The sequence below is a fragment of the Drosophila suzukii genome, chromosome 3, assembly GCF_043229965.1.
Source record: "Drosophila suzukii chromosome 3, CBGP_Dsuzu_IsoJpt1.0, whole genome shotgun sequence".
Classification (NCBI taxonomy): Eukaryota; Metazoa; Arthropoda; class Insecta; order Diptera; family Drosophilidae; genus Drosophila; species Drosophila suzukii.
The window spans coordinates 7,673,314-7,699,523 of NC_092082.1; the positions used below are offsets into that span (position 1 = coordinate 7,673,314).

The window sequence follows — 26,210 nt, forward strand, 5'->3', positions numbered from 1 at the left end:
GGGTAATTGGATCCCGATTTAGACGTGGGACACCTCTATGAGCTTGTGGTTTAATTCTCTAATATTCTACATTCAAATTGTTCTTTTATAAGAGGGTCGAAATTTAAGCCTATTTTCATGTTAGATTTTTTCGTATTTCCAATGGTTTTAAGGAAGGGAACCCAAAACTGGACTTCTAATTTTCTTAACTTGGGAAGTTCAATTCATTAAAATATTACTCTTAAGAAAGGTGCTATTTTATATAAGAACTATATCGTGGAGGGCAAACTTAGTAATGGTAATAAAAAATCATCATTAAAATAAAATCTGGGGATTCTTCTTTAATATCGCCTTTTAGAAAAGTTTTTCTTAAAGTTTATTGTCCCTTGGATACTTTCTGACTTGGTCTTCTCCAAGAGCCAGCCGATTTGACTCTTTTGTTTATATTTATCTGCGCGTGCTTAGCAGCTATGCAACGTGTTTTGGCTTAATAAAGTCAAAATAACCAAGGCTAAGTGAATAGAAGAAGCCAACATAAATACCCACGCACACAGTGCCACACCCCCTTTTGCCGGGCAAACAGTTATAAATTTTAGCAATGTTGTTGATGTGATTTAGTTGCACACCTCGCTTCTACATGCCTCTTACCACCCACCGCCCACTGCCCATCGCCTGTAAGATGGCAACAAATATTACAACAGTCGCAGTCTCTCCATCTGTCTGTGAGTGTGTGAGTGGGGGTGTGCCAGTGTGTGTAAATGACTTTATCTATGTCTGCGTCTGGGCCAAAACAGTGGGGGGTGGTGGAGCTCTATGCGTGCAACATGTGCGCTGAATGTTGACGTTAATATTAAGAAAAATAAATAACCAAGCTGTTTGTTATCTAAGTTTATATAAACCGAACACACAGCGGGTGAAAGCGAGAAAGCAGAAGTGGGTGGTTGACTGGTTTGGTTGTATGTGTGTGTGCTTTTGTTTTATTTATAGCAACTACAAGAATTGCGTTTGGGGGTTTTCTCTTAAATAACAACAAAAAGCATCGCAAACTGGCGCAAGGCGCTTATAAATTTTTGTGGCACGAAGGGCAGACACCATTCCACCACCGTTCACGCAGTCCCCGTGCGGTTGTCCAGGTGAAAAATATCCTTTGCCGCCCACCCACTCCCCTTTTTTGGCCGAAAACAAATGTGATGAAGGAAACTATAATATGAGATGCTGTGGCTGCGTCGACCAAATGAAATGGAAACGGCAATAAATTCAAATGAATGCTAAAATGCTCGAGATGGATAAAGTCCCGGAAGTAATGAAAAGGCCTATAAATCCTATGAGGAAAGTAGAACGAGTAGCAGATATAATAATTGGGACGAAATCGTAGCTAGGTATATAATCTTTAGTCAAAACTGTTATGGAATATTGTAGCAAAAAATAAAACCATTTAAAATATATGATATATTTATATTATTTTATACCATTTACTTGCTAAATGTGGGCTATACCATCATTATACAATGTTGTTGCTTCAATAACATACATATGTTTTTTTGAGTATCTCAAAGATAGATCGGGTAACAAAGATCATTTAAATATTGTCTTAAATTTTTTTCCAGAATATTTCTGTACTGCGTTCCAAGGATTAGAATTATAACAGATCATGTGTTTATTTGTAAACAAATGTTGCAAGCAGTGTTTTGAGAATTGTCGGTGGGCTATTCAGATCCCTAAAGTATTTTTTGATTCTTTAAGAATCCACTACATTTGATACAGTTATCCTTAGATGTAAGGAAAACATAAGGCATAAATTGGCCTGTGATGGTCCCCTGATGGAACGAAAGCTGGCCATCTTTTGCTGCCATCTCAATTTCTAATTGGATTGGCCCCTACCTGCCGTTCCCGGTGCCTCCTTTCCCGCCCACGGAGGCTGTCCCTTCATTAATCTTGCTCACTTCGCCTGGAGAATCGCCTCGGCCGGAGGCGCTAACTATTTGCGCACTCACGCATCCAACCGAGAAGCCATCAGGAATGCAAAGGCAGAAGCTAATTTTTCATCATCATCGGACGCTGAGGACGCTGCAGGCTGATCCTGGTGCTGAAGGATATGCAGTTTTCCCCTGCCTCAGACCCTTCCAACCACGTTTCATTGCCATGTGCAATTCATCAATATCATTTTATCAATTTTCACCGCTGTCCAACGGCAGCAGGGAGCCAAGGACAACGCGGCCATCAACTCAACTGTATATCACATTGCAATTTGTTGTCTATTTGCTGAAGGATATGCAGATTTGACTCGCCCGCCCCCAAAAAAAAGAGGAGCCTTTTCCCCGCCTCCTGTCGTTTTTCATATGCGTTGACTTTTCCACTGTGTGTTTGTGTGTGTGGGTGGAAGGGCGGTGTGACGCCCTGGGGGGCGTGGCAGTGTTTGCTCTTTCAGGATTCAGCGTTTTGCAACTGTAATTCAATTTTAACAATTTTTCAACTGCGTTCGTTATTGACGTGACGCATCGTCAGATGATGATTTGTTGCCCCTTGCAAAAGGATGGGGATTCCCCATTTCCCTCTCATCATTGCCCTCTGTTTGGGTTTGTTTGGTCATTTGTTATTTGCACTGATTTTTTGCCTTGTTCGTGACCTGGGCAGGTGTATATATATCCCCCCGTATATCTGCCATATCGCTTTCCATAATCAAATATTGAGTTGCAAAATATTGAATTTCGTGTGACAGATTCGCTTAATTACTGCTAGCCAAAACGGATTTCGTGGCTAATTTGATTGGATATTATTTAGAGTGGGGTGATAAATGTGTACATATATACCATGTGTGTGTGTTATCTATTTTTTGATAGATGGCAACAGCAGAGCAATTTAAAGTTCTAGTTCACCATTTTTGAGTGCATTAAAAGCGAATTTAAAAGCCGAAAAAGTCGCTGACCCACAAAAACCAATCTGTAAGTAATTTATGTGTTCGGCGGGAAATATTTTTTTGTTTCTAAACCATCTCATGGCTCATTTCACGTTTTGTTCAACAAATTTCACGCTTCGTTCTTCCTGGGCTACCTACATACAAAAACGAAAGAAATAAATAGATGGGTGAGGGTAAAGACTTCAAAAATGACAGCCCACAACTTTGTTATACAAAATACTGGCAATTTGTTGTGACGTTGTTGTGATTTGTATGCTAAAAGTATCTGCCAGATACATTCCCACTCGCTGTTTGTTGCTGCCTTTCCTTTTACTTTTGCTGCAACCGCAACCATATGGTGTATCTTTGTATCTTTCAGTTGCCTTCCCTCGTTTGCATCCACCGACTGGGGTCAACAGCAGTTCAATTGCTCTTGCCTGCCTGCCATTCCTATTCACTATTCCCATTCCCAATGATTAGAATAATTAGCCGCCTTCGTGGTAGCACGTTCCCCTGCTCATTTTACCCATCTCTGCCTGTATTTCTGGTGTAAACAAACCAAGGCAGCACACAAAAAACGATCTATTAATAGAGCCCAAAGTACTTCCAACTTCCAAACAGGCCAGTGAAATGCGCGCTAGTGCGTGCAATTGCTCGTTTAATTGTTCTCGTTGCCGCCTGTGAAATATTCATGGGTGCCCGTCCTCCCCCCAAAACAAAAAAATATAACCCACTAGCCAATATCTTTTGGGGCCAACTGATAAGACTGATTTTGGTGGTAGGGTAAAGTAAAAAAGTAAAACCAAAGTCACAAATGAGGGGTAGCAAGGAACATTCCAGCAGGGGTAAAAGAAAGGAAAAGGGGAAATTTCCCAGGAATCATTTTACGAAAATTATATTTTAAAGAAAAGTAAATCATTTTTTAAAATATATTATTTTTTACTCCTATAATACTAACAATTTTATCTCATAAACTTAATAAAAATCCCTTAAAACACATCTTAAGTGAGGAAATTATGATGAAAACACCCCTCTTGAAACCAATTCGCCTCGACAGAATCCCTTCAAGTTGCGGCGAATTGAGTGCCATGGCTACAACACATGCGCATTTTTCCGACCACTTTTCCACGATTTTCCTAAGAGCGTTTTCCGCCCAAAGAGAACGCGGGGCAGCGACAAACAAAATATTCGGATGGGGAGTCAAAAGCGAACAAAGGGAAACAAACTTTTATTTTTCTGACGATTTTCGTTTTTCTTTGATTTTCCTTCTACGGTTTTTCTTTTTGATTTTTTTTTTGCAAATTCAGCAAAAACATGAAACGACATAAGTATGTCAAAATGCATGGAGAGATAGCACAACACGGATAGGGACAGGAAGTCTGGGAAGCGGGGCACGTACTTATATAAGGGCCTAGGAGTACTTTTCGCACACATATCCGCCTTCTCTATATAGGGATATATCACACACACACACATAGACACATTGTAAGGCAGACGAAGGGCAAAATGAAATGTGAATGTTTGGCTGAGGCTTTGGTTGCCGCCCAGATGATTTGGCCTCAGTTTTTTGGGGAGGCCGAGGGATCTGGCTCGGGATCTCAGTAGCCGGGTAGCTAAGGCAACGTCAATCACAGGGCCGAATGCTGCGATATATGGCCAAAAGCAAAGCAAAAGCAAAAGCAAAACAAGGAGCGAGCGAGAGCGCAGACAAGACAAATAAAAATACGGAAATGTTGGGCTAGGGTGGGCCACACATGCATGTATGTTATATGTATATATTTTATTCAAGCAAAAATCCATATAATTCAATGGATTGGCTCCCCGAAGAACCGGAGAGTTCTTTGAAGAGGGAGAGAGACCAGGCGACAAACACAAAATGAACACAACAAAAAGCAAACCGCAGATTATGCGACAACGAGGGGAGTGGAAGGAGCCAGGACCTCGGCGAGCAGGACGACGCGTCCTGTGGCCAGTCAGACATATTAATGACAAAATGATTATGATGACACTAACTGAGGTCTGTCAATCCAGATAGATAGAGAGACCGGAGCCGAGGGCCCCTGCTATATGTAAAACAAGATTGACAAACAAACCAAATACTTTAAATGATGCTTAAAGTTGACACAGCTGTCGACCAGAAGGACGAATCTGTTCAAGTGAGATTAATGGGAAAGAAATGGTAGCAGGAAGATGAGAAAAAGTGTGCTATGAAGTAGGTGGAAGATGAGGAACCAAATCACATGCATACCTTTATTGTTTGCCCATTATCCTTAGATCTGTTCATATGTCTTGGCGAAACCTTTAGGTACTTTACAATCAGTAGGTCTGTAGAATCATACAAAATCTCATTGAAATATAGTTCTTTAAAGTCTTTTTTTAATCTTTTCTTGGTACTTGCACAAGAGGTTCTTTATCTTCTAAGTTAGTTTTTATTATAAATATTTTTATTTCACCTCATTAAAGAATCTTATGTAATATACCACATTTCATTACTTATTCGACTTAGTACAACATAACAAATTTCGATGTCAATTTAATGAATATAATAGATCAGTTGTATATACATTCAAAGGAACAACAGGTCCACATTTCTATAATTTCCTTGTTTCTCGCTAACTTAATGTAGAAAATTTAAGGAGATATAAGACACCTATCAATATGTTAAATATAATAATGATGCCCCCGCTTATTTTTGGAACTTAAATAGAATTTGAAACTAAAGTTTCCAAAAATCTCCTTAAACATAATATCCCTGAAGATGATATTCAAAGAAGTTTGCACGTCATTAAAGAAGACATCGATCCTGTGGCTTGGCAGCTTGTTGTTTGGCAAGGTTCTTGGTTGTCACCTGCTTGGAAAACACTTTCGATTTCTGGGAATGCCTTTTAAAACTGCTGCTCAGCTCCTCTTTCCTCTTTTGGCTTTTCCTGTTCCAGCGGCTAAAATGAGAAGAAAGCGGGAAAGAAAAGGCCCCGAAGCCAAATGCCAGGAACAGCAAAAGAAAACCCGCGCTAACCGCGCCACCTCACAAAACTACCTCCGCCCACAATTGCCGCCCCCTCGGGCAGCCACGCCCCCTTCTCCAATGGCAAGACCAAGACCAAGCGCCCCGTTAATTAGATTTTGCGGTTTTTGTGTTGTGCAAACTTCAAAAGCAACAGCAACACGCAGATGATGGGGACCAAACCCCCTACCATCTACCCTCTAACCCCACCCACTTAGTCAGTGGCTGCCAAACGCCAAAATGTATGCTTTAACAATTTTTGATACAACATAAAATTGGAATTGAAATGAGGCATGGGTGGCGAGTGGAAGGGGGCTCTTTGGTTGCTGCGGGTCGCAAAACAAAATCGATAAATAAAACTTTTTACAATGCGGCAACACTTTCACGCACTTTGCAACCCCCACCTCTTTTGCGATCCTTTCTCGCTTGCGGTGGCATTGAAAAACCGCCTGAAAGTATGCAGCTACAACAAGTTTTTTACGCAATTAGTGTACAATTTCTTAATTTATACCCTGTCGCCAATTTATCAACACAGAGCAGACCAAAAAAAGGGGGAGGGGGGTTTGGAGGAAGCGGAAACCTTCTCTGTGGGACCAAAGTGAAATATTATTATGAGTACGTGTTTGGGCGAGTGAACTGGTGGTGCCGCCCTTAAGTTTCCGAGAGCCAGTGCCCCAAGGGTCCGAAAGGGTTGCTCGACGGCCTTTAATCCACCACCCCCCCTTTGGCCCAACATATGCTACTTTGACATAGTTCTTTGGGTCGAGAGCGTTGGTAGTGAAATATGAAATACTATTTATAACTTGATCAGCCCTAGATGGGTCAGATGCAAAGCAGGGGATGACAGCGAATCATGCCCAGTATCTATCACTGCTCCGGGGTACATGGGGTCTTCGAGGGGGTTGGGTTCCAGATTGGATTGGATTGGATTGGACTGGCTGTTGGGATTGATATTGGCCTAGGGTTCGGGTTTGGGTTTGGGCTTGGGCCTGTGCTTGGGCTATGCGGCTGTTAATTAAGTTATGATGGCAAACCGCAAACACTGCGATGGCTTCTGGCTTGCCTGAGACAGATAACACAGATACATATACATATACATATAGGCCCCGTCAGTTTATGAAATTTTCATTAATTTTCGACCGCAGAGAATTTCTGCTGATGCCCAGGATGCTCTGGTGGTGTGCCCTCTGACCCCTCCGGCTGACAGCGTAACGAAAACTTGACGACACAGCACTAGGATCGAGCAGCAGTAGCAGCAGTAGTAATGAAATTTTGCGACATGTATGACAGGACACTGTTCGGTGGCCAACTTTTGACAGGCATCTGGAAAAGTATTCCTCTCGGCGACCTTTGCCCCCGCCCCCACTGCCTACTGCTGATGGATCATGACAAATGTGGACCAGCTCACACGAAAGTTCTCCTAATTATATGATAATCAAAATCTATCAGCATTGCCTCTCGTTTCGTTTTTAATTAGGCCATTCGAAGGATGCCTAATCATCATAATAATACTCCTTGTGTGGCTGGGTTTTGGGGGGGGGGGATGTGCGCTATAAGGCTGGAATCAGGAGGAGCAGAAGCCAAGGCTGCCCCGTCATGGCATTAGCTTTAGCACTGGCATATAATTTAGATTTATCGCTTGATTTTCGCATAAATATCGACCATGTGGTGTGGGCAGGGGGCCTCCACACTTTTGTGTGCTCGTTGATGCATAAAGGCAATGGCTCTGGAGCTGAGTGCCCGACTCGGCCTAACGACTTGTTGTACGTATAGAAGATGTAAAATCCAAATGACATTGAGGCGGTGTCGGTGTAAGTGGGCATGTGGGTGTGCCAGATAATGTCCGACTGCATAAAGCCCAAGTAAATGGCAGAAAAATCATTGGTGATTTTTCGTTTTATTGAATTTATTGCCATTTCTGGATTTAATAATGTCGTATGGTAAAGTTCCTCGGCATGGAGGGGCTGAATATATGTTAAGAGCGATAAGTTGAGTGTATTTAGCCCATAACCGGTTGGCTTCCGTTTCATAACCGATACGTAAAATATCGTAAGTCTTCGGTTTTCATGGCAGCTCAGTTTCGCGTTTACGATTATGTTCCATTTCCTTTACTTCCTCTCCATAATAATAAGTTAATGCATATGGAACTAGATGTTTAATACTTATTCCGGGTAGTCTGGGAACTAGGTCGAATATTTTATTAAAATTTAAAAAACAATTTCTACCCACTTATCAAAATCTTATCAGTAATGTGCAAATATTACTGATACAGAAAAGATTATAAATACCCACCCCATTATACCCATTTTATTTGTATACTTTGTATTATAAGCCCTCCATTTGAAGCCCTTTCGTAAAGTTAAGTCTTTCAATTTTCTGTTACAATTCTGTGAATGATGGATTCACCGCATATCTTCTGTTACCAACGCATAGCCAAGAATTTCTCTGTCAGCTTTGCGCATAGCATTCCATCAACTAGCTTCCTCTCCTTGTAAAATTGATTTCATATCATCGTCGCCATCTTGACACTGATTATATGCCTTAACACTTGACTGCCTCCCGGGGGCCAGGAATCTGGATTCTCTGGCTTGCAAAGCTTGGGAGGCATGGGAAAAGCGTTAAAAAAAAGGAAAATATCAACACACCATTTAGCGCTAAATACACAGAAAACTCGGACCGACGAGGGCCTCTCGGGATGGAGGGAGTAGCGGCTGTTGCTGTCCAAAAATTAACGCAAAATCAAAGTAAAAATGCGATAAATTGGCGACGACAAGCGCAACGCGGAGAAACAACAACAACAGCGGCGGACTGACGATGCTGACAACGTTGTCCCGCGCTTGAAATGAGCGAAAATCGGTCGAGCATATCAAATTGAAAAACTCCAAGACAACGCGCCACGCTCATCGGGGAGGTTGGTGGGATGTGGGATGTGGATAAGGATGAGGTCCTGACGGGTCCTGAAGCTCCGGTTGCGACTGCTCTAGTGGTTGTTCGGCGGTGCAGGGGGTGGTGGCTTGGCGCGTGATGCTTTTTGCGTATCCTAGTGACACACAAATACATCGAGAGATAGAAACAGACACCCACGCACAAAAAGAAGCGAGAGCAAAAAGCGCGTAGCGAAAATAGCAGGGAAAAAGAATAACAGCTAGCTACAATAATAACGCTTGAATGGAGTGCCGTGGGGTGGTTGGGTGGTTGGGTAGGTGGCAAGTGGGCGGTGGTTCGTGTCACGTGGGGTGGTGGCAAGGGGCAAGGGGCAAGGGGCCACGGGACACGGGGAAGCGGCCCAGATGGACAGGCAACTGAGTAGACGACATTCATTGCTGCTTTGGCAGGTTGTTAGGTTTCCGAGTCTGTCAAGGGCGGAGATTGTTAGCAGCTTGAGTGAATGACTGACTGAACTCAACCGAACCGAACGCCACTGAATTGAGCTGACTATTGATGTATTTTGGCATATTAGCTGCCGGATTAACCGACCTGGCCAGCGGTTTTGGGAGGGACACCATGAGTTCTAGCCACAAACGTTGGCCAGCCTATACGGAATCCATAAAATGGTGGTCGAAACATTTACGGAAACGTTAGAAATCATACCTGTTCTATAAACAAATCTCAGCGAAGGTCCTTTTAATAGTCTTATATCTAAAATTCTTGATAACTCGATCCTTACAAATTAACATCCTTTAATCTTAACTTTTTTTGATAGGAAAAACATTAAGTTTTTTGGAGAGTGTTACGTGTAACTTAATTCACTTTCACTCACAGTAAATATCTTAACTTTAGTACAGAAAAAAATTCCTTAAGGAAAAAAAACAAAATCAGCTTTACTTATTGGGATCATAAGTTTTCTTTTTTATAAAAAACATCTATTCTTAGGTTTATCGATAATATTAAAAAAAAAAAACATTATTATATATAATATGATATGATACTTTTCTGTGGTTTCCTTAAAAAACACTTCCTTCTATTTTACCTTTCACCACCAATAAGCGCTTTAAACAGTTTCGTGACCGAATCATTTTCCTAAGTAGCCGTTTTTAAGAAATTACCTTGGGAAATCAATCACAGCCACAACCGTTTCGGAGTGCAAGCCAAAAAAGTGTGTCTCGACCATAAGGGGGAGTCTCCTCCCCTTCCCGGGAGAAAGCACAACAAGCCGCGCCCCAAACTTGGCTGGCATTATTCAATGCCTCGCAGATGTTTTCCCTGCTGCTGTTATTTTTGCCGGCTCTGAGCCATACTAAAAAAAGTGCTCCTCCATCTGCTGCTGCTGTTGTTATTGTTGTTGTTATTGTTGATGTTGTAGTTGGCAAAAATTGTTGCGTTTCGCATATTAATTTCTTCCTGTCTTCGTGCGTCGTCATCAGCATGGAGTTCATGATGATGAATTTGCCAGCGATTCGGTGAATGGGGTGCTAGTGTGGGTGAGTTCCTGCGTACCAACCCATTCGCTCTTCGCAAAAGGACTCTCTCTTCGTCCTGGGCAAAGGACTCTCTTCAGTGCTCTTATTGGCGTAGCTTTCCAGCCACGTTGTGTGTGTTTTTGCCTTTTGGGACACCAAGGAGGCAGCCTTAATCACATTGTGAGTCATGTGTTTCATAAATATTCAACAGAAAATTATCATCGCAATGATGAGCACTTCCAGTCAAAACAGAAAATGCAAAAACAAGTTCTCGAGCCGAAGAAGAGGGGCAGTGAAACGCACATGTTTTTGCGATTCTCCAACCCGCTCGCGGTTCGGCCTTTCCTCATCATCATAACACCCTTGGCCACCCCCTAGAATATCAGGGTCCAACCATCCCGACCCCCCCAAGCACCCTATGAATACCCCCTACAATCGGCGGGCAGACAACCAGCCAGTAAGCCCGGCACATGGCTCTCGCGCTCTCCCACTCAGATGCACTCCGCTCCACTACACAAGACACCTTACATATCTAGGGCCCAAAACTAACCGTCTGGCCGTCTCGCTCCCACTCGGTATTCATACGATGGGGGGTCTTGAGAGCGAGAGCGAGAGGGCGCTAGCGAGAGAGCCTCGCCTGCGCGTGAATCGGCTAACACGAGTCACGATTTCGACAGTTCGGGGATTTTCCCTTTAGGCCTTGTTGGGTTTTCCAGCCTGCTCTGCTAGAGTGCCGCTATTCGGTGTGATTTTTGTGTTTTTGTTATGCTCTACGAGGGTTTCGGGAGTACTACGATTGGGTCTCGAAGTCTTCGAAAGGGGGATGGTTGTAATTAGGGATCCTTAAGGCGTACTATCGGAACCCTTAGGATAGAGGTTAACAAGCAACAAGCTAGCCATTATCAGTGGGAATAGTTAGGTTTACCCACACCCCTCCTGGGTGAAACCACTCCGGATCTTATAGAGCATACGAAACTTCGTCTATGGACTGTGGCCGGTTCGACAGCACACATGTTCGATCCAACGCTCGGAAAATGAGCCGAGCGGACGTGGGGGTGGACCACCCACCCCCACCACCCATCGCCCACCAAGAACCTGAGAGCGTTGTTGTTTTGCCGGCGAGTTTGGCTGTTGCGTTCGCTGGTTCGAATTGGTCGGGTGGGCGTAAGTTCGGTCGGAATCGGGTTCGGGCTCGGACGAGGAAGTGGTTCGGGCTCGGTTCGGATCTTTGGGGCTCCGGACGCCGTTGTAAGCGCCGTCCTTTTTCAGTATGATATTGAGTTCTGTGTAGTTAAGTCGGAATATTTCGTATAGTTCTCGTCGACTGTCGTGTGACATTTGTTCTTCAATTCAGAAACGCATATTGAAACACAGCGATAATACAAATTACGAATATTCAATAAAAAAAATTACAAAAAATTGAAAAACAAAACAAAAGAAAACCAACCAATTAAAATTAAAAATTCAAATTCGCTTCAAAAATATATTACAAATATAACAACCAATTTAATCAAATCAAATTCGCCACAAAATCCCAAACAAAGTTTACAAAATTCGTTTACTCAAACCCATAACACAAAAAAACAAGCTACAACTAATTCAAATATATAACTGTTAAATCTGTAAGCAAGGGCAATTACCACTAAGATCATCCTGAACTTATGCTCCAAAATATTTCACATAGACCTTCTCCCCGACTCATTAGAACTCGATTTCTGTTAAATCTCTCCATCAGCCTCATTAAAATTAGCTCCAGAAATAGACCGACTGCCACGATAAACAATGCCGAAAATAATTAGAAACAATTTGTAAACAACGAGATTTCCAAACAGAACTGGGCGGAGAGGAAACCCAAATTGCCGATCAGGATGTTTTCCTCTCTTTGCCTGGGGTTTACAATACTTTTTCCGATATTTATCCACGCTCTGTTTTATTCTCGATGTATTTTTTTCAATTTGCCTAGATAAACAAACGAACGAAAATTGTTTCACGCTCGCAGCACACGAAAACATTTTCAATTAAAATTTTGGCCCAAAAAGCCAACCAAACTAAAGCAAAGCAAACCAGAGCGGAGCACCGAAAACGTTTCTCACATCGAATTTGAATTTGAATATTTTGAGCATTCCATAATTTCGTTTCCATCTCCATGGCATTCCGATTCTCCAGCACTCGAAAACCATTTTTCGCCAAAAATCTGTTTTGTTTGCTGTATTTTGTTGTATTTTAAGTGTAGTTGTGCCAGTGCGAGCTGCCAATATATATGGCCCTGTTAATTGAATATGCAGTGCTCTTAATGATTTTTGGCCAGCAGAGCATGATTTTCCTTTCTTTGGCCTGCGATTTGCCACATCGGTATATGGCTAAAACGTTTTACGGCCGCTTTGATGTGGCCGGAATGGCCTATATTTACAGTAAATTATTTTCTCTGGCCCAAAATCGAAATTATTTTGGTTCTCGATGAGTGTTAAAACGGTCGTAAATCGCTTGACTAATTTTTTTTGATATTAACATCTGGAGTGATTGAAAAAAACTGTTAGCAAATGAGAAGTTTTGAATTTTTTCTATGCTGCATCTATGTGAAATTTTTTTACCCAAAATGCTTTTTTCATATTTTCTTTAAAGTGCTTGAAATTGTTCGCTTGGTTTTTATTAAAGTGTTTGGAAATTTAATTTTGTGCACTGTGATAACTTTTATATAATTTACACCTTTTCGAAAAATTTCCATATTTTCCAATTTGACCTTCCAGAAAGCAAAACCATAAATCATTTGCTTTGCCAACAACAATAAATATTTACCTAGATAGATTTTATTTCCATTCCCGGCGTTCACCTCAATTCCAAGCAATTTAACTTATAGCCAAAGATACATTTTCCAAGCGAACTGTACTTGGAAAATCATTAAATTACCCATGCTTACAGCAAAATCAATTTTCACAACATTTTAATTCGATTTTAGAAACGAGCAGAAAAATCAGAGAGAGAGAGAAAGAAGAAAAAAGAGATAGAGACACGCGTGTGTTTAAATACTGGAAAATACAGATAAGATAAATTATTATAAACACTAAGCCATACACACATTAAAGCAGGCTAACCACACGAAAATACATTGAAATCCAATAAGTAACAAAGTACAGAGAAGACAGTTCAAGTGAAAAACCGAAACGAAACTTTCCAAAAAAAAGTGCTTAAAAATTAACCAAAACAAAAAACTTAGACAAATAAACAACGGCCATTTTTCCAGAGGAAGATAACCGAAAAGCTTCCAACAAAGAATCGGTGAAAATCGTTATAAAATTTTTTCTCGCAAAGGCGCCACGTCCAAGAGCAAATCGTTCCATATGGTTCATATTATTGAATTGGTCGGCCAGCCGAAGGTTGAGTTTGCTCAACAAGTTACTGTGAGTATCAAATCGAGAGTCAAAATGAATTTCCACACCGCAGGATGTGGGGATTGGGGAGGGGGGGGAGTGCTGGGAAAGCGGGAAAATGTGCCCGAAAATGATAATAAATCTTGTTGTCCGCAGTCACGTAATGACAACTTAATACAAATACATATGCATACATCGCCCCGCACACACTAACGCACTTTTTATTATGTTGTTGTGACGCTTTTCCTCTCTTTTTTTTCATTTTCTTTTTTTTTCCCTTGGCTTTGCTCAACATATTTTGACAATTAATCATTCCCTATGTCTGTGTGTGTCCTCCACTGCGTGAGTGTGAGTGCGAGTGCGAGTGTGTGGGTGATTGCGGTTACATTTTTTGTGCGAAAATTCGAAATCAGTGCGTCTGTGTGTGTAGGTCAATGTGACTCTCGTTTTGACTGTCTGCGTCTCTTGGCCATTAACACACCACAATCTTCACAATGACCAACATCTCCGTTTCTTTGTTACGAGTTTATTGGACCCGGCTTTAAGAGCTCGGCTTTTTTTGGTACTCCAGGGAAAAGAAATGCCAGAAAATCCAAAAAGTAGACTACAATTCGAAACATTATCAAATTAAAGACAAGAAAATGCAGATAAAATGAAATATGTTCAGATTAATTTATTGTATTTCAAAAAATTAACAACAAAAAGACTTTGGTTACTTATTATAACATATTCTGTAATTAAAAGTCAGACTTCTAAAAATCCGATGGCTTATAGATTATCAAAAAAATTAACCAATATGTATTACCCTTTTTCAAAAGATTTTAATTGCCTAAAAAAAAATTTCAAAATTACAATTTGGTTAAAAATAAATATAAAGCTTAATCTTCTTTAAATGTCCAGTTTGTTTGTAAAGTAAAGGAAAAAAAGGTGTTTAAACAGAAAATCTGAAAATATTTTATTAAAGTGCGCTCTGTTCTTCTTAACATAATGGTTTAGTGTACCAATTAAAGAAAACGAAAATATCTATAACTAAGATCATAAATCTCGCAATACATCTATAAAAGATTAGCATTTATTTATGTTCCGCTCTCTAGATATCCTTTTATCTGTCCGTCTATTTCCAACCTGATAATTCTCTTTAACCATATGGACGCGTCTTTAACCCACATATTGATTTATCAACTTTTTCATTCACTTGCTGTTTAGTCTCTTGATTCCCCCAAAGTTGTCAACCAGCTTTGTGGAATTTAGGAAAAAGAAAAAAACTAAAAATTCTAATCGGATTTACATTTATTTCTGTTGCGTTGAGTAAGTACATTCGGCCCTCTCATTTTCCCCCCATATAAAGTAGATATATCTATGTATCTGTTTCACTTTCAGCTGACTGCTTTATCAGTATCTGTGTGGCTCACATGGTTTTGTTGTTGTTGTTGATGTTGCTCCAGTTGTCACCCTCTTTTCTCTTATTCTCTATTTTATATATTCTATATTCTCTATTTTTTTTTGATTTTATTACAACGCCAAGGCAGAAAAGTCTGTTACTCGGGTAAATTGCGTAAATTTCATTGTGTATTTCAGTTTTATGGTGGTGGCTGTCTAGGATCGGGCTTACATGGACGTAGATGGGGGTTGCACAGAGGGTGGTGTTGGTGGTGCTACATGGATGGGTGGGTGGGTGTAGTTGGGTGGTGCGTTCTCCGTGCTGCGTTATATGACGTCGCCGGCGTTCTTTGTTGTCCTTTGTGCGTGCGTCCCGCTTTTATCCTTGGCAGGGATGTTCGAAAGTCCTCTCGGTTATCCTGGCTCTCCTTATTCTAATGATGACACATGCGTTCTCTGTTGCTTTCCTGCTCTCCCCCATTTGCTGTTCAATATTTTGTGCCACTTGTTTTGAATTTTTCCACATCCTTTTGTTGTTTTTTTTTTTGGTCTCCAGTTGTTGTTGTTGCTGGCATTACGTGTTAGCCAACTTGCTCGTTAAATGGTTAAGTGGAGCAAAGTCGTTGACACAGTTCTTTTGGGGTCCTTTTCTTTTCATTTGATTCGAGCAAGGCGCTTGCATTTCGGGCCATGACTCAGAGACACGAACTTTCCGCTCGAACTTGTATCCTTTGGCCGAAACTAAGTTTTCCTTTGAGCAAGCAAGGCAACTAAGTAGTCTGATTTTAGTGGAAAACTGAATATATTCACTTAGTAGATTGGTGTGCAAATAGTCTTAAAATTTACATTTTAGTCATAAAATTAATTTGGATTCAACTTTCACCCTTAATTTTTATAGACAAAGAAATTTTTTGACGTTCTTATCTGAGTTGAAAATGTTCTTAACAAAGAGAAAAACATTTTTGAAGTTGAAAATATTTTCATTTTGCTCGAATCAAGTTGAAATGGCGGTATACACATTGTATATCTCGCCAAATAAACTTTTAGTCCCGTCAGTAGTTTATACTTATCAACAAGTTTTTAAATAAACACAATTTAACTTTTCTCTTCTCACCATTTCTTTCTACTATTGAGAACATTGATACCAAAATGTACATAGGAGGTTATTAAGAACGAATGTTCTCAATTTAAGAACAATGTACTTGAATAATTCCCTTTGTATAAAGCTTTTAATTTTTCCGAGTTCTTATATGTCTATAAAATCGATATCTGCTCTTATATCTTTCACCTTTTACCCTTTAACCTCCACCCTTTAATTTCCTTTCATCTTTGCCGTTCCACTCCTAATCGCCTGTCCTTTGGCGGCGCTTCCTTGAAACTCGCCACTTGGCACAATCATACACTTAATTTTCCACTTCATTTCATAATTTTACCCTTGAAACCAATAATCTTGAGGAGCGACCGAAGGAGTCTCTGGCTTGTCAGCCGCTGGCATAATATACCTTTTGACGACCCCACCCAAAACAGCCCACCTGGGGGCGCATTCAACAGCTCCACTTGGCCAACACACACACACACATCAGCGCTATTAAATTACATGCCACTGCAAATTACTTGGGAAAACAAAGCGGGAGAAGAAACAAAAAGTCGCTGGGAAAACAAGACAGACCGCATAGCGAGAACGCCTTGACGTATGCAACAATAATAATAACGGGTTGTGGTCGCCTTTGTTATGCTTGGCTCGGTGTTTTGTAAGCCGTCAAGCATTTACATACCATTAGACGGGTTGGCCAAGCGAATTGGGTGTGGTGTGGGCGACAGGCGTATAAATATTGAAAAGCGCCAACGCCTTTTGTTGGCCTGCTGGTAATTGCTTAAGTCGGCAAATTGCCCAGCCTAATAATCATAAATACTACCTAAGAAGGCAGGGCGAACGACGAAGCGAAAATTGCTTTGCCAATGGGAATTTCTTAGGAAGACTTCGTACAGGGTTAAGACGGTGCTTCAAATTGATTAGGGAAAAGACATGGAATTAGTGCTCTGTAAATTAAGTACAATGTCATCTTAGTGTATAATAGAAATGCAATTACCCGAACCACAATCTATCGTAATTATCAAATACTTCAGAAACTAGTTTGACTTTTGAGTCAGGAACATTTGTTATATAAAATCCAACTGATTTCATAAGATACAGTGAAATTCTAAAAGAATTAAATCACGTTTCACCATCTCAAAAGGGTTTTTTATCAACACTTTTAGTTCACAAATTTACTTCCTTTACTTTGATATGCAGTATTTTACGATTATATATCTCAAGAAAGAAAGTGTTGGTAGAAAGTTGTTATATTGATATTAGTAGAAACCATTTTTGATAACATTACGATGATAACTTTTATAAATGATCCAAAGATCATTCAAAGAAGTTAAGGAAGTTCACATCCAAAGTTATTCATCAGGTTGATTACTTTTTTTAGAGATTCCCCCTTTGAGGACTTTTAATAAAATCCTTTTTTGTTCTCAATTCCGCTATGCTTGGCTGAAGTTACGTGAATTTTTACTATGTATGTCAAAGGGCACGCGACTCGGACTTTGCTCCGGGCCTTAATTTGAGTTTCTTGATTATTAGAGGTGACAGTTTTATAGCTTTGTTAACAGGGAATGCTGAATGCACCCCGAGTATCAAGCTAACCAACAGTTTTTGCTTCTTTTGTTGTGCTTGGCATGTTCAGTGCTGATTATGCTTTGTGCCAGGGAAAATGGAAAAGCGGGAAACAGGAAAACTCACCCCCAGGCAGGGGAAAACTTATCGCAAGGGGGGCACGAGGGTCGGGCATTAGAATTACTTGCGTGATTAACGCACACCCTCGAGCGTGTCCATACCCCCCGCCCCATAAGGCCAGGTCTTATCTATGGCTGCCTGCCTTAATTGTGGGTCTTCCATTTGACTATCGATCGATTTTCGATTCCATTCAATTCGATCACCGTAATGAGGCAACTTCAAAAGCTGCACAGCTCATTAGGTTTCCCGCTGAACAAGTATATGGCCAGCTATATATATATTAGTTATATATTTTCCGACTTTCGACTTTTCCCCCCAGCTCCGATTTCTTACTTTTTCTTGGGCTTCTGCACGTTTTCCTTTGTTTTGTTTATGGCTTCTCAAAATAGCTGAATCAAAATGTAAACAAAAGCGCAAAAATACCAAAAACGAAAATGGGCAAGCAAAGGAAAATCTCGCACTTCCCAGCGGCGGCAGCTGCGTGCGTCATCATGTGAACAAATTTTCCAGATGCTTTTCCCAGTACCAGTACCACCCCTTTTCTCCCTGTGCATCCCATATATACATACATATATCGTATATACTTTGCATACTTTTTAATGCCTTCGCCAAAGTGCAAAACCGCATGAAGAGGCCTTTAGCTTTCGACTTTTCGCTCTCTTTTTTTGCCGGTTGAACAATAAATTGTATTTCTGTTTATTATTTATGTGCCCCAGCAGAATGTTTACGGTCTTCTACGTACATATATAGCCCAGTTTTCCTCTGCATTTTCCATTTCCAGCTTTGTACACTAATTATTTCCTCTCACAACGTCCTTAACCTTATTGATATTTGCCACTTCGAGTGGCTAGCTCCTTGAGAATACGGCTTATTGTTTTTCTACAGAAGTTTACTTGCCAAATAAATCAACAAGGCACAAAAAAGAAAGAGAGGAAGCCGGGTTACATTATGTTTACATTATGCAAAAGGAAACTCAGCAAACAAAACCGCTAATTGTCGATAAACAACCAATAAAATACAAATTTCCCAAAAACATTTATCAAAAATAATATAAATAATAACAATAACCGCACAACCACACGGGGCACACACACAAAACCCAAAACCAACCAAAACCAACACTCGGGGGCGATAAATAAAAATGGCAAAAGGAAACTTGGAATGAGCCTCTCGAGTGGGTGAAAAGCGGCCACCGAAGGAGAAGAAATGTATGGAAAATAGTGTTTGACAGCTCATAAAAAATAATGTCGTATTCATTAAGGGTGGCACAACCTGTCCCCGTTCGTGGTGGGGGGTTGCCAAAAGCGAATTCGTTTTATTTACGACAGGAAGTGGGCCAGAACAGCAACAGCCACTTGAAACGCACGCATGCAATGCGAATGGGAAGTGGAAGTGCCCCAGGTTGAGGTCGAGGGTCTGGTTCCAGCCAGGATATAAGGAGTGGGCCTGACAGTCCAAGTCAAGCCAGAAATATTTAATTGAAACCCATAGAGACACTTGGGGAACCCTCGAAATACCCTAACTGGAATGGGGAGTTTTGGTTTTAAATGATTTTAACTTAAATGTTTAAAAATCTTAGGGATACATATTATTTTTTATATTTACCTGTGTTTATCATAATTTTATAAAAAGGCATTTACCATATTTCGGAGCCAAGATATGTATTTAATAATATAAACATAAAGACATCCCCAAATTTATTTGTTTCTTATATAATAAAAATATTTGTTTTACAACTTGGGGTTAACTTTTACTACAACTCCCTAAATATAAAGCTGTTCTCTCGAATCAACCAATAAATACCAGTGAAATCCCCTGAAATGAGGGTAGTTTTCTAGTAATCAGAACTATATTCTATATTTGGAAACCTTTTCAATGGAGTGACTTTCTTATAAACCCAACCCAAACCTTTTTTCTATAAATGGTCCTTTAAAGTCCTTTTATTTCCTTTGAAAAATGTAAATACCCTATACTTAAACTACTATCGAACCACGCCTCATGACATTGACAATGTCAGAGACTGAACTAATGAGGGAATGATTGAATGACACACTGACAGAATGACAGAATGACAGTTTTCCCTTTTTTTTGGCCGGTGAGTGTGCAGGTGTTTTACGTTTGTAGTAATTTCTGTTGTTGCTGCCACTGCTTTAGTATTCAGCGTTAGTTGTTAAAGGTTTGCGTGCTGAAACTTTTTGAAAAGTTGTTCAAGTAAACACGATTCGAGGATGGGATGGCAAATGAGGGGTTGCAGGGGCAAGTTTGTTGGTTGAAACATGCAAATGTTACAAGGTGTTATGCTTTATGTACATTTAATTGAGACTTATTAGGTAGTGAAGTGTGCGATAGTTAAATGCGGTTGCTGTTGTTATTGGTTGTTTGGCTTGTTGATGGTGTCGTTAGTGAGGCAAAAAGAGGGGGTTTCCGAACTTAAAGATACTCCCCGGATCGATAATTCCAAACTTCTCAGTCTGTCCTGAAACTCAAACCTAATCAAAAGTGTATCTTCTTTGTAATACGAAGAACAGCTCTTGCAAATCTTTCACAGGGAAATTGTGCTACCAAAGTGCATATCTTACACTGCAAACAACCGACAATATTTTTGGGGGAAAAAAGAAGCCGGGGAAATAACTCAGAAATGTGTATAGTCAGTCCGTAACCTCCGCCCCATTCATTGCCCCTTCAGCTGCATTAGACGCCTCCGCCACTTCAATGCGCATTTCAAGTTTATTTTCTCGATTTTCTGCGTTCGAGTTAGTTGCATTTTTCTATTTTTGGGTTCAGAAATACAAAAGCACGAACGGATTCCCCGACCCCGCGGAATGCCTTTCAGCATTTTGCTTTCTATTTTCAATAGACGTCGTTGTTGTTGCTGTTTTCTTGCAGCCGACAAACAATAAAAATGATGCGTTGTATTGCAAAAGCGCTGCTGTCCACACCAGACCTGCCCCGCCCTCCCCTTTGGAAAAACACCCCCAACCGCCCACTTTTGCAGCATAGCATATGTTGCAACTCTGTTGGTGAAACACAACAAAAAAAAAGCGGAGGAAAAGAATGAGAATGGTGGGGAGTGTGGAGGAGATTTTCACCCATTGATATTGATGAAAACGACGTCCAGTTACAGTTCGTTGGCTTTTGCTGCATTTTTCAAGGGAAAATGTACGAAAGGATGGGAAAGGCGGAATTCTGGGGGCCTTGCAACAGCTGAGGATATGCAAATGGTATACATTTTGTCAAAGCATAAAGACTATGTTTGGCAGGGGATATAAAAAATACATGACACATGTACCTCCCAGATACAAATGCCGTTCGCGACGGCGAGCTGCACAGATGCAGATGCATAAGGAGATGGAGATAGAAATGCATATGCATCATTTATCCACCGACAGTGGCAACGAAATAGTCTGAGATATCCCATCCGAGGCGAGCTGACTCTCCAATCTCAACTAATGTTGCATTCCTTTTGATTCCGTTTGTCCTGGACAGGGCTGTAGAAGAATAAGTTTGTCTAGCTGGGAACCGAAAAATAATAGGGCTTAGTGTGTCCCATGATTTTATTTTGAATATTATTTTGAAAATTGTAAGTCATATACTTAAAGCTTTAAAAATCGTTTCTAAAAGTGTCTAAAAGTAGGCAACAATATAGTGACTACAGAGTCTCAAAGTCACAGACAAATTTTGCATTGCAATCTTTTAAGCAGCTTAATCAAAAACTTAAAAAATTAGAGCTGTTTTTGTTTACACACTTAATCATTTTAAGATTAAATAATTTTAAAGATAAGAACTATTTAAAAAAATGTTTGCATGCATTTGAAAAGCATCTTAAAGTATGCAAATGATATGTTGAAGGTTCATATACCGAGATTTTTATTTTTCACAGCATACTTTATCTCAAAACTATATCTCAAAACCCAGCTCTTTTTGCTAAGAACTTCTTGTTCTGACATTCAAATCCTCGGAAAAGAATAACCAAATTTTATGTGATCTTGGCATAGAGCATTGAGATCATTTGGTAAGTCTATTCCCTTGGACTCCAAACCTCATCCACTGGCTCACACCTAATCCACATTCAATTTTCCGGCTTTTTTGCCACTAATCTTGGGTCCTCTCTCGCACCTTCTATTGTCCTGCTGGCGGGCTTAATTTAACGCTAGACGCACACGCACAGCCGCCTATTTTCCTCGTCCTGGCCCCAGGACCTTCCCGCTAAATTGTCACTAATATGCCGCCTTGTGTTCGGCGGTGCATGCCCTTGCACATAATTCACACGGAGCGGAACCTAGTGGGCTAACAACTGCAATTGTTGGCAAGAAAAAGAGAGAAAACTTAATAATTGCCAGGGCGCAACACTTTAATGCCACACATCCACCGGCAGTCACATGTGCTGTCCGAGACCGAGAATTTTATGCAAATCTTGTGCCATTCGCTGGAGGTGGAGACTTGCCAAGTGACAATGGGGCACCAACACAGATACACAAAAGCAGGACACTCTAAGCCGGGGAACTCCTCCTCCTTTGCTGGTAGTCCTTTTTTTTTTGCTCCCCTTACATTTCATGCCTTCGTTTATATCCTTTTTTTGTGCTCTGTGCAAGTTTGTGCAACTATTTTCCATGCGCATGGGCACAAAAAGGCAACCACTAGTGCTGCTGCCAACTATGAGACTGGGGACTTTCCCGGAGCCCCCGAAATGCCCCCTTGCCACAACCCTTAGAGCCCAGAATGTGGCCAGTGGCAGGCAGCCAACCAGAGCGTAGAGCAAACTGGAGCATTGCAACTATTTATTTGTTGTTCGCCTCCCCAGGAGGCAGGGATTTTTTCTATTACGCGCTCGTTTATTACGGGAATTCCAGCTCACGCCTAAGTGAATGCAGTTCTGTTTCCTTTTTTTTTTTTGTTAGTCTGGCAGTACCAGGGGATTCCCTTTAATCAGTTATCAGCCACAGAGATCTTGAGTCCTTTTTGGTCCCTTTTAAATTCCTGGGCTCTGCCTTTGCCACCGATTGATGGCCAACTGTCAATTGCTAAGCTCCCCAGTCAGAGCCTGAATCACAATCAAAGTCGAAGTCAGTCTTTGGCCGGAAAGTTGCCGAGAAAGCCCCGGGAAGAACTGCAAAACCGGAGACAGAGACAGGGACTGAGAAAGAGAGCAAAAAAAAAATAGCGGAGAAAGCGAAACTTTTTAATGATGTAAAGTACAAAGTTTTCTGTCTTGTCGCTGGCGCAAGTAACTTGAGTAAACTTTGAGTTATGCCCTCCCAGCCTTAAATGCGAATTGCGAAATCCGAGGCAGCGGCGGCGGCGACGACGACGACGACCTCAAAGCGCAGGACGACATCCTTTTGCACCCACAGGCAGGACATCGATCGATGGCAGGGGGATGGTAAGGGTGAGGGGATTGCGGCTGGTATTTGGTCGTTTGTTAAAAGTTTTCAACACTCATTTTTATTATGACATACGCGAGAAGTACGAGCCAAATTAGTGGTGTATACTGTGTGTGTGGCAGCAATGGTTGCGCTAATAAAATGCCAATTTGCTGCCATTGAATGGCTGCTTTATTGGCCGCCATTACAACTCGTACGCATAAAGGGCGATGTTACATCCTGAATGAACCCATACCATACCAACCATCCATTTCGTACTCCCACCTACACACATGCGTGCGAAAGGACCTCTTCGAGGAGGCATTTTATGACGGCAACATTTACACGCATAAAATATGCATGATAAAACTTTGTTGTTGCAATAAATCAGCCACCCCCGAAAAATGTTGCAACTCCTTGGCCAGCCTGATGTGATTACAAAACCATTCCGAGCGGAACAGGGTTAGTATATCCCTTCTTATTTATGTCCTGCGTGATCCGAGTTCATCGCGATGCGGTCGTAATGAGTTCCTGGCGCAAATCAATTTCCCCCGGTCCCTTTCTCTACCTTCTTTTCACCGCTGTCAAACTACTTAAACTGCCATTAAACTATCGAGAGTGAAGGATGCGAAATATACATAGGTATAAAAAAAGAAAGGAAAACTTTTGCGGGTTCCTCAATCAGAAATAATATTAAAAAAAGAAAGTAGGAAAAACCCTGCTTTGTTAGAGGTGCAAATGCCTCACAAACAGACAGAGCAAGTCGCCTTCACCGAACTTTTTTGGCCATTGTGTTTTGACTGCCTTTGTTGCATGCATAAAATATTTATGCTCTGGAAAATATGCAGCAACAAAAAACGGAGGGGTTTCCTTTTAGAGCCCCCCCCACCCCTCCTGAACTTTTCGCCATGTGCGTGCAACTTTTCACACTCAAATGAAATTACGAGTAAAAAAAAAAAGAAGAGGAAAACTTTGCTACTTAAATGTAGCGCTCTCTCTGGCTGCTCCCATTCTCCTTTTTATTGCTTTCTGCACTTTATCAACCATTTTGCCATGGCTCAGTGAACGCTCAATTGCCGGCTTTTCACAGAGAGAGAGCGAGGGAGATAGACGTAAACTTTTCATTAATAACGATTTTCCATTAACTATCGATTGATTTCGAGTCCCCAGGACAGCAGCATCCCAGCAGTCAGCCGCCAGCGGCAACAACAATGGATCCCTAGTAGCAAACGCACTTCAGACAATGCCTGCAACCGGCAGCTACCAACAACACTTGAGTCTATTTAAAACGCAAACAACAATAAACCGCCAGGGGGGTGCGCAGGGGGTGTTGTTGTATTCAAAGGGGGCTTTTGGGACAGTGGCTGCGGCAGGGGGGGGGGGGGGGGGCTCATAACCGAGGACGACGCCGCCGACGCCGACAGGAAAAACTCATTGAAAAGTTTTCCTTTTTTACACTTGGCGCGCTCTCCCGTTTTTCCAGGACCTCCTCCTCCTTTTAGTCCTTGCCCCGCGATCCACACACCTAAGCGGTGTATCGAAGGAGGAAGTTTTTAATTTTTTATCGCGCCACAGCCAACTTGGAACGATATGCAGCGAACCTGGTTACGCTTGTTTAGGGTCGCGGGGTAGTCGAGATTTATCTGGGATAATTTGCAAGTTTTTGGCTCAACGATGGCTTCGATTATCAAAATTGAATTTATCATTTCGTTAGAACATCGAAATAATGGGGTAGTAATTGTGGTTTGCCACTATTACCACTACGAGGGGATTCGAACCTGGGTTCTTTAAAATAAATGGTAAATTATCCTAAAAGAAATACTAAAAATTTAATATTACACATTTATTAAGGAACATATAACATAATATAAGCAGTGGGTCACGAACCTGGGACCATCTTATGATATTTTGAATTATGGTTTTAAAAAAGAGTATCATTAGTCATGAAAAAATGGGGACAATATTTAGTATCCTAGCAAATACCAACATAAGCATCTTACTATTCAAAATACTAAAAAGTACTGACTTAAAGAAACCAAAAAATCATCTGAAATTTAAAGAAAGTCTGATTTTTCTTAACAACCCAAAGTCCCATACCAAGTTCACAAATATCTCTGTTTTCCGGGGTAATGGCCGTAAAGTTTTGCAAGATGCTAGACAATAAAGTTTTAAAACCTTTCAACTTGCCCCAGTTCGACGTTTATTTATATCCATCATCTGTTATCGTTGATGATATAAAGAACTTGATGCTAAAAGTTTATACTATTTGTGAATTCTCCAGAGTATGATCAGTTCGACTTACCAGGTGGATGATGTCTTTCCATCAACTTCTTGTGCAGTTCCTCAACCCTCGTCCTTTTGGCTGTGGGGGTTCCTTCGTCCTTTGTTTGCTTCAGCGACTATTTTAGGTAATGCCTTTTGTGTAGGTCGTCGGCATTGCGTTTTCTGGTCCTATATTTATTTCCCTTTTTTGTATATTGTTTTCCCCCGTTTTGTTTTGCTTTTACCATTTTTATATAGCCGAAGACCGGCGCTCGCCCAATATATATAAATTATTGCATAAAGTTTGGCGCTAAGTTGCAAAAAGTTTCCTTTCATTGCTGCCGCTGCTGCGGCGGCCGCGTGAACGACACACAATAGTCTATAAATCTTTATGGTCAACAGAGATTACATGGGCCTGGGCCCAGACGCGGCGAAGAAAGCCTTCCATGTAGTTTACGGCCCCCAGGACCTCGGACCCCTAACCTCAGCAGCTTTTTAGGCGCTGTGTGCGTTGTTTTGATTTGTGTGCCAGTGCCCAGTTGTTGTGGCTTTTGATTCTGCTTTTGCGTTTTCCCGATTGTTGTTACGGCCATCGAGGGCAGAGTTGAGCATATGGCCATAAAAATGCGCTGCAGACGTGGCGGATGCTAGATAAATCATGCCAAAGCCCCCGAAAAAGTATGCAATGCTGGTCGGCGAATGAATAGGAAATTCTTGTAAAAATCAGCCACGAGAATCCTGGAAGCCCCACACCTCTTCTGGCTCACCTTTAATTGCTTAAA

General features: G+C 41.1%; 1 protein-coding gene across 32 annotated transcripts in view; it reads left to right on the forward strand.

Moving 5' to 3' along the window:
• The window catches only part of bru3 (bruno 3), a 273,316-nt gene that overhangs the window by 124,532 nt on the left and 122,574 nt on the right, over positions 1-26,210 (forward strand). For 8 of the 32 annotated variants that reach the window (XM_036814462.3, XM_036814475.3, XM_036814467.3 and 5 more), the window contains exons 1-2: positions 11,546-11,901; positions 13,236-13,677. The exons of 15 other annotated variants lie outside the window; for them this stretch is intronic. In XM_036814462.3, coding sequence (XP_036670357.1) covers positions 13,618-13,677 — 60 coding nt within the window. In that variant the 5' untranslated portion in view covers positions 11,546-11,901; positions 13,236-13,617. Of the gene's footprint in view, positions 1-11,543; positions 11,902-13,235; positions 13,678-26,210 lie in introns of those variants that run through there. 9 more of the 32 variants (XM_065864874.2, XM_065864882.2, XM_065864888.2 and 6 more) reach the window with 3 other exon arrangements.